The sequence below is a fragment of the Poecilia latipinna genome, unplaced genomic scaffold (genome assembly GCF_001443285.1).
Source record: "Poecilia latipinna isolate Pla-1442-1.1 unplaced genomic scaffold, P_latipinna-1.0 Scaffold209, whole genome shotgun sequence".
NCBI lineage: Eukaryota > Metazoa > Chordata > Actinopteri > Cyprinodontiformes > Poeciliidae > Poecilia > Poecilia latipinna.
Window position 1 is genome coordinate 385,527 of NW_015112825.1, and position 9,438 is coordinate 394,964.

Here is a 9,438-nt window from a genome sequence, read left to right on the forward strand (position 1 = left end):
TTTTTGTTACAATGATTACAACTCCTTTCTTTTATTTAAATAAAAACTAGCCAAACTGGCTACACTATATTGCCAAAAGTATTTGCTCACACATCCAAATGATCAGAACCAGGCGTTACAATCACTTCCATGGCCACAGGTGTAAAACATTAAGCACTTAAGCATGCAGACTGTTTTTACAAACATTTATGAAATAATGTGTCGCTCTCAGGAGCTCAGTGAATTCCAACATGGAACTGTGGTAGGATCCCACCTGTGCAACAAATCCAGTCGTGAAATTTCCTCACTCCTAAATGTGGCAGTGTGCCTAGTAGACTCTAAATGCGCCACACAATGCGCCTGTTTTCATTGGCTGCGGAGTTGGCCGTCAGTATATGAAGCTTCCCAGCCCATTGCTTTGCCCACAGGTACATTACTCAGTGGTTCATTCATTTCTCACTAGTGACATCTGATGTTGAAACTGTGGCAGACATACTTAAAAAAAAATAGCAAATGCAATATTGTCACAAAGTTTTTGTCAAACTCATGTTTAGTAACAAGAGAGTCAATTAAATCCTATTTAACTAATCTTTTTTAGTTATTAAAATTATTTGTAGCCAATTCTGGTATATGTTGACTGTCAGTGGCTGTTTTCTTTTGTCATCGACTGATTTGACAATAGACATTTTTTTTAGTGTTTTCGGAGTGCAGTGCTTGCTGGGGCAGACAATATTCTTTGAGTTTGGATTTGCCTCCCGAAAAACTAAAATTCTTCAAAAAGTCTTTTTTTCTTGGATTTCTATTGGCTCTCTGATCCTTTATATTTTTCCTCATCAGTCCAGAATTTTACTCTTCCAACAGCTTTAAGTCTGTTTCTGCTGTGCAAGACTGATATATCTTTGCAGAATAAAAAAATAGTGGAAATTTCAAGAAGGTCAGGCTTTTGGAGATGAAGGGGTTAATTATTTTTATTTAAGAATCTTGATCGTCTCAAAGTATTCCCAGATGTCAGATTTTTTTTCTTCTCGCTGGCTCCATTTCGATCAAGTTTATTTGTGCAGCACATTTCAGCAACAATGCAGTTTCAGAGTGCTTTACATAATAAAAACACACAAATATAAGGTCATAAAATATACAATTTTCTCAATCAACAATTGAGAAAACCGGTAACAAACATTACATTTTGATGAGTGCCATCATCAAAATCACTGATACACATGAACTATGTTGGTCAAGGTTCCTTTTATTTCGGCCACTTCTGAAAACAAATACTCCTCTGATGCGAGATCAAATGCAACAGCGGCACGGCTCATCATGCTTTTATTTTGAAATCCGACACGCAAACTGAAGCAGTCACGTGACCCAGGCAACGCGAGGCACAGTTTGTTGTCAGTCACGTGGTTTTCAGCAAGCCGAAGCGGGGCTTCATCTGACACGCCCCCTTTTTACTCGGTACATTCCTCGAAGCCCGGCTTCAGATCACTGCTACTGATTCATGTGTTCCTGTGTTCTCTGAATTCAGATGCAATTTAGGATTTTTAGCTGGCTGGGTGAGTGCGCCTATGCTGCATGTTGAAGGCTTACGTTGTTCCGCTTCTGTTTATTCCTGTTCTAAAAACAAGCTTCTGAAGAAATCAGTCAACTACTTGTTAGGCAATTCCTTCCTTTGAATCAGCAAAGACAACAAGAGTATTACAAGCATGTCCAGTATGCATTAAGATTGGCATTTTTTTATGGCATGAGTGTTCGTTTGTCCATTGTACTAGACAATTTGATCAGTCGATCATATTTTGATTTAAAATCAGTGAGTGTTTGTTTTATTTGTTTTAAGTATTCTAGATAGTAGTTCCAGGGGTCCAGAGCACAAAACTTATCAGGTAAGTATGAACTTCCTGTGAGTTATAGTTGTCACTCTTTCTCAAAATAATTAAATAATTGACACCTTTGAACCAAATAGATGGATAATTGACAGATTAATCCTAAGGTTAAGTAACATTTATTAAAGCTGTTTTTGCTGTAGTTATTTTGCGAGGATTTGTATTCTGTCTCGCTGAACCAGGTTCTCATTCTGGGGGCTTGGCAGGAAACCTTTCACATGGATTTAATTCATGAGGTTTCACTTTGATTGCTCTACAGTCAAAGTCTGTTTGTGTGGAATATGTTCAAATCAAAGGAAGGTAATCATATGCTTGGGTGTAATTGTGTTGTGAGCTTTCAGAAACATCAACAGCCTGGCTGTTTGATTGTGATATCAGTTTATCTACATATCAACTAAGTAGTTAACTTTATTAAGTTAAGGTTATTACCATCGTCACAGCGAAAAGGGGGCAGCAGTTACAATTGCTGCGGCATTTGGTTTATTAGAGAAGCCCAACTTCAAACGACACGGCTATTATTATAGCTGGTGTGTAAAAATAATCAGGCTAAATCTTGATCACAGACTTATTTCCTGTGTGTCTGTGGTAGAACTGTGTCTGCTCTAAGATGATACCATCCTATAAATATTTTCAGCAAGTTGCAACAAAATTTATCACCAGTTAGATTAGCTCAAGTCTTTGTCCTACGTCTGCTCTAGTTTTGCCAAGACCTTTTGATATGCAGTGAACTTTTAAACTTCATGGGTTAAACTTAATACTTTAATAATTTTTTACATCAGTTAGACATTGTTTCTAAACCTTATTCGTCTTTTATATTTTCCTCTTGTTGAGACTAATTGGTTAACCTGGCATGCAATATTTTTTTTTTGGTGTTCTTTTCCACTTTGGTAGAAATCCATAAAGAATATACTCATGAATAATTTGAGGAAAGCATTATACTGAAGTTTAATTAACTTTTGATTAAGTATTAGCCACAGAAAAAAAATAAACAGAAAAAAAGTGATTTAAACAGTTTGCTTCTAGAAAACCATAACGTCTGATCATCTTGACTTTTTTTTAGATTATTTTATACGAGTATATAAGTATTCATTCTTTGTGGTTTTTTCTGATAGCTCAGTTGTTCTAATATTTATGTCATTATTTTTGTGTGGTGATGCCATGAGCTTCCGTCTTTGTCTAAGCAGCTCGTATGTTCACTTCCTTTTTAGATCTCTCCATTCTCTCTGTATGTAGTGGCTTGTCAGTGATAGGAGTTCAGTCCTCCTAAGCAGATAAATGTTGATCTTGTCAAAGATTACTGAGAGCTGCTCATCAACAGACTGGAATAATAAAGAAAGATGGCAGCGGCTGTTGGACTGTGGCTGCTGTTACTCGGAGTCTCTCAGGGTGAGTTAAACATATTTTTTTTACATTACTTTATCAGGGTTTTATCAGGGTGTTAATAACAGTGTTGGCAATACTTTAAAAAAATGGCTTTAAAGTAAAAACTACATTTAAAATACTTTTTATCATTATTCTTAGTGTTTTTAAGCAGCTTAGTCTTACGTGTTCAGTCCTCAAAACCGCAAAAAACTTCCACCTTCTATCTTCTGCTTTTTTAATCTTCCACATCTTTTGCTTCCTCATTTGTCTTTCAAGTTAACTCTTCGATAGTGCTTCATTATTTCTGAAACATGTTGACATGTTAATGGAGTTTTCTCAACCGCAAACATGACTTTTAGAAAATCTTAACAAAATAAATAAGATTGATTATAGAAATTCTGAGATACATAAATATTATGTTAAAGTCTACCCTGTGTTTCCCAGTCCCGGTCCTCTGGGCGCACTGCCCTGCATGTCTAAGATGCTTCCCCGCTTTCATGACACTGAAAGTCATGCAAGCAGGTTTCTCTTAATGTTTCTCTTAACCAATATTAAAATACTTATAAAGGACTTGGAGACTATGATATGTGTAATATATTGTCTGTCTATAAATGTTGACTGCTATGAAAATGTAGATTATGAAAATGTATGGTTATCTCATAGAAATATGAAGAGTACGAGTGAAGAGTCAGATTATTGGAAAATGGAAAAAATCTAGAAAATGTCTTGTAATTTCTTTAACATGTACAAATAAGCTGATGCAAACTTTCAAATAGGCAACATGTGTTTTCACTGTTATTAAAGGAGCTAAACAATCAAATAACGCATTTGACCGTGGTTGTCAGTGAGACATAAAACTTAATATTACGGGTGAATATTGTCTCAGAAAACTCATTCTTCTGTTTTCATTTCAGTTTTTCTGTGTTTGGAAGATGACAATTTTAATTGTAAAAAATGTTTTTTATTTTTTTTCTATTTCAGGTCTCTCAGCTCACTGCGATGCCAGAAATAATGGAACTCAATGTAGCGGGACTTTGGGAGAAACTGTGTTTCTACGGCTGATTCACAACGCGTCAGGAATTAAAATTGACTTGTTAAAGGGGAATGTAATATTACTACAATGGAGGAAAAATATAACAGTTGCAAATGAAATAAAAGACAGATTTGATTTTATACCCGATAATGGAACATTCAGGTTAAACGACCTGAAACACAACGACAGTGGTGAATATAAACTTACAGTGTTTGATTCAAATGGGAAGAGTACAGAAAACCGGACTCTTCATTTGTCTGTTCAAGGTAAATACTTTACAAGAAAATAAAATTAGATTGGTTTAATTGACATGATATGGATAATATATCTAACTGATTAAAGCTCTGTAAAATTATGCTTTTCATGATCTCTGCTAGAACTTATAAGTTTTAATTTCTTTATTTCTGTCAGACAGGTTTATTTGCATGCCAGCATTTATACACAAAGTGGTACAAAGCAGTCGATAGAAAGTTTTAAATGTACAGAAAGAAAAATTACATTAAAAAGAAGAAATTAGTATTGTATAAAGAATGAAACAGTGAACTGTATATTTCAACCACATTAATAACTAAGACTAAACTAAGAGCTGCCTGCTCATGTTTGGCTCTTGTCCTGTGAACTCTTTGATTTCATACCTTCTACCTAATGTGATGTCACATTATCTTTCACAAGTCCAACAAATCATTACCTATACTGTTTATTCACACTTTTATAAGTGACATATTTTATTAGCAGCACTCATAGCTTAAATTGAGGAAGTGGGTGTTTATTTTTAATTGATCAGACTTCAGAACTGAATTCCTGCTCAGAGCAACAAAAAGTTCAGAATGCTGAAAGTTTCACAGATGTGTTGTTCTCTCTTTCTGTATTAACCTGGTTCCTTTTGCCTTTATTTCTGAAACAGGCACTTCCTCATTGACAACTGGACTTATCACTTCAAGTATTTGCGTTGTTTTACTTTTCTTCATCATTTTAATAGTCATCTATGTATGGAGGAAAAAGCAAAAACGCAAAGGTACAAATGAAATGTCAAAAGTGATACTTGCTGTTTTTGTGGAAAACTGTCATTGTACTGTAGGTATGTTTTTTAAGCTGTAAGTGAGCCTTTACTGTTCATTTTCAGAAACTGAAGACCTTACCGATTTAACCTACGCTGTTGTCACAACAGTGCAGAAGCCAGCGAGGAGGCCAGATAAGCAAAAAGAGGAAGAGGAGGTGGAGTACGGCCAGATCAAGTCTGCAGGCTGATTTCTGCTCTTTAAAACCGACATCATGAACTGAATGTCAGTTCAAATAATGTAAAATGTTCTGAGGACAGACGGATGAAGAAGTTGGAATCTCCTTTTATTGTTATTCTACATTAGAAAAGCTTACAAACCATTAAAGCTCAAAGTGCTGGATGTCTGCTGTTTGCCACAAATGTATTTGATCATGGTGAAGTTTAATTTGTTGATGCTCTGCACTGATGTCACCTAAAATACTTGAAACAAGACGATTTCAAAGTAGTTTTGCTAATTGGGGAAACTGTGTAGGTTAGGTTTGGTTAGGTTTCTTTAGCACAAAATAATCAAAAATATTTTTGGACAGTCACAATGAGGATGCTATAGAGTACTGTAAACCAATATATACTGTGTTACTGAGATGTTGTATTGTAAACAGTTTATTGTCTTTTTATTGTTCAATGTACATTCGCTTTTTGAACTAAAAAAAAGAAATGTTCCTACTCAGTTGCACATCGCTTTGATCATAAGTTTAACGTGTTTCTATTTTTGATAACTTCACAGTATTTTTTTTATTTTAAAATCTTGAACAATGTGTTCTTGCCGTCTTGGCTTTTAAAATATTTTTTAACACTTTTTGATATTTTCTGTGAACCTACATATGATACTGGTATTGGACCTGAATTTCTCCACTGTGAGAAAATAAATGCTATATTTATAACATTCTTCTGCTCTTTTTCAAATGTTCTCCCTGTACTTGTGTAAGAGTTATTTAACAACAAAGAATAAAGACTTTCCTATTGTGAAGCTGCATATCAGCCAATTCAATGTATGACCATGCAGTTTCCTCTGAAATGTATTTCAATCTGGAGAGACTCAAACGGAGAAAGAAGGCGATTAAAAGAGTTTAATGACAAAATGAACATGAAAATAAAAAGTCCTTTGGCGTTCAGGCCCCGGCCGGGGACATCGAGCTGGACTTCGATGAGCTCGATGAACATTCCTGATGCAGCATAGGAATGTAGACCCCCCGGGGCCTGTACTGGTGGCGGCGGTCGGAGGAAGATGAGGCCTGAGAGCCGGGAGCAGAAGGTGGAGATGGGGTGGAGGTGGGTTGATCGCAGCTGGTGAGCAGAGGAGGCTATGGGTGAAGGTCCTTTTGAACTGAAGCCCAAACGATGATTGGCTGGAGCGAGGCTTGGTCCGCGCCGATAGGTCCAGGTTGCAGAGAGGCGGGCGCTGATTGATGAGGCAGGTGCGACTAGAGTCTTCCAGACTGAACTTTTGTCAAGACTCCATTAGTCCTGGAGGTAAACCCAGACATCTCTCTCTCCCTGTTAAAGCACTTCATGTGTTCCCAGGTTAGAAAGATTAAATACATGAATAATCCTTCCAGTAGGTTCTGGTTCTACTGTATTGTCTCCCACTTGGAGAAAATACCAATTATACCCTCCAAACAGGCACCCAGTCGACATCCTTATTAAATCACTGATTCATCTCAACTAGCAGCTTTCAGAGCAGAGAAGCCAAAGTACTTTGAGCTCCTTTCCGTGAGTCAGAGACTGAGATAATGGATGGTTGGATATAAAGTAGTAGTATCACTGGAAAGTGATTTTCCAATCTGTTCATCAAGCTGGTTGCTGTATTGCAACATCATCGTACTGCCCTACTCAGGTTCTCTTTAGGAGTGCACCGATTGCAGTTCCCTGGCTGAACACCGGTTACCAATCTTTTAAAAAGCTCGACCTGCCGATTTTGGCTAATACCAATATTTTTCGTCTGAAATGTTGCTCGAAATAGCAAGAAAGTTGCTGAACTGGCAACAGTGAGGTCATTATTGTTAACTGTCGATGTGCAAACATGACCTGGTGGGCTGATTTATCGGTCAAACCATTTTCAAAGAGCAACAAAAGAGGACATTGGTTGATTTTTAGACCTTTGCAGAGGTAGATAAGATCGGTTAAGATCGGTTTCACATGTAAATATCGGCCGATTACCGACCTCCCAAAAATAAGAAAACCGGCACAGATAAATCGAATGTCAGATAAAGCTCTTATCTTTTTTCTAAAAAAAGATTCTTGCAATTTCTATAGGTTTATAAAATCTACCTGATACCTACATGAAATATCATACAAGCTCAATACGCTTCAGCTTTGCTTATCCTACTGATTATAGAATCTTTTGTTCACGTAATACACAAATGCAGAGTTCAGTAGTGATGGCCAAAGTAAACCTCATGAAGCAATGAGGCTGTTCAGTCCATTGTTTTGCCCAAAAGTTCATTACTCATTGCTTCATATTGCTCACTATCTGCTGCTGCACTAAAACTGACAGCCTTTCCACATAAACAAATATTAGAACGTGCGAGTGTGAGACTGATGTGTCTTTGCTGATGAAACATTTTATCTATTTTTTTGGACATTTCTGTGACATTTCTGGAGGGTGGGAGGTAATTGAAGAATTAAATTGTGAACGGTGATCTCAAAATATTTCCAGATGAAAGTTTTTGTCCTTTTTTATTGGCTCCATTTCAGCCACTATTGATGAAAAATGCTCTTCTGCTTTCTCATGCTTAACTAAGCTACTGACAACAGCCCACATAGCAAGATGGTTTGTAGCGTTTTTATCTTGAAAACTGACACACAAAATATAGCAGTGACGTGTCCAGTGTAACGCGAGGCATTGTTCGTCATCGGTTGTGTGTTTCAGCAATACACACGCATCAAAGCGGGACTTCATCTGATACATTTTAACTCTGTACAGAGCTAGTAGGAGAATGGCTTACAGAGAACTGTAATCTTCTTACTTTTTCTTATTATTGGTTTTTGTAGGTTTGCTGAACTTCCTTCCTTATTTCACCCCTAACTTAAAGGTATTTGCACAGTTTTTCTTCTGAAGCTAATCATTAACGGGACATACATCAGCTGTTGCATGCATTTATGTTTTTAACAGTCACTGATCAACAAAGACTCGGGTGAATAGAGACATGAAAGCTGTGATTAAGCTGCAGTTGATCCTGATAGGAGTCTGTAGTGGTGAGTGGCTCACAATTGTTGCACATATTATGTAATTGATTGATGTGTTTTTTGTCTTATTTTCTAATTCAGCCCGTACTTTTAGAAAAAAAAAAAAAAAAAACTCAAAAAAAAAAAAAAAAAAAAAAAATCTCTCAGGGAGCTGTTCATATTTTAACCCCATTTGCACAGAGGCTTTTTTTTAAAAGCCTGTTGATGATAATAAAGTTGAATATTGTTACAAATAAAAAAAAGAAAGAAATATGTTTGAAATAAGTATAGAACTAGAAATAAAACAGTTACAAAAAAGCGTTTCACTGTAAAGATGATTTGTAGTTTGTTTTTTTGCAACCTGAAGAGTGAAATAAACTTCAGTGGAGTTTGAAAATAAAATATGTGTATAGGTTTATGTCTTGTTGAACAATGTATGTGCCCAGTTGATTTATTCTTTCTCTTTTGAGGGGGATTTTATTGTAATCCATGGGGGGGAGGGAGCAGAAGAAACTCTTTGGGAGCCACTGCTTTAATGTTTGTTTTTGTTTAAATTTTCTCCTATTGGTTCACTTTTGTCTACATTGGTAGTTAAAAAAAGTTTATTTCCTTGGTATGAATTATCTGCATCAGTGTCAGTCATCCGTAGCATATCTTGTATGTATATGTTGCTTTTAAACCTTTCTTCTTGGTGTGGAATTAACAACTTAAACAAGGTTTAAAGCTAAGAATTTGGTAGACAAATTTAAATTTTGTGTGGATTTTCTCTTGTCTGAATTTGTTCTAAATTCTACCTACTAGATTAAATAGTTGCATACACCTCCTACTATTACTTAGATAAATGTCTTCATCGCCATCAGCAAGGTATATATTTATATGATATTTCTTTCTCAGAAATGATCAAACTTATTTAAAGCTCTTAATTTCCGGGAAGAGGCTTCACTTTTAACCCAGTGGTTCTT

The 9,438-nt window shown here is 36.1% G+C and overlaps 1 protein-coding gene across 5 annotated transcripts in view; it reads left to right on the forward strand.

Annotated features, from left to right (window-relative positions):
• The window catches only part of LOC106946868 (uncharacterized), a 15,836-nt gene extending 9,642 nt beyond the window's left edge, over positions 1-6,194 (forward strand). Inside the window, exons 1-6 of one of the 5 annotated variants that reach the window (XM_015031534.1) lie at positions 1,135-1,529; positions 1,811-1,856; positions 3,065-3,242; positions 4,200-4,517; positions 5,156-5,266; positions 5,375-6,194. In XM_015031534.1, the coding sequence (XP_014887020.1) occupies positions 3,194-3,242; positions 4,200-4,517; positions 5,156-5,266; positions 5,375-5,499 (603 nt within the window). In that variant the 5' untranslated portion in view covers positions 1,135-1,529; positions 1,811-1,856; positions 3,065-3,193 and the 3' untranslated portion in view covers positions 5,500-6,194. Of the gene's footprint in view, positions 1-1,134; positions 1,857-3,064; positions 3,243-4,199; positions 4,518-5,155; positions 5,267-5,374 lie in introns of those variants that run through there. The other 4 variants (XM_015031531.1, XM_015031532.1, XM_015031535.1 and 1 more) reach the window with 4 other exon arrangements.
• Positions 6,195-9,438: the final 3,244 nt, after the last annotated feature.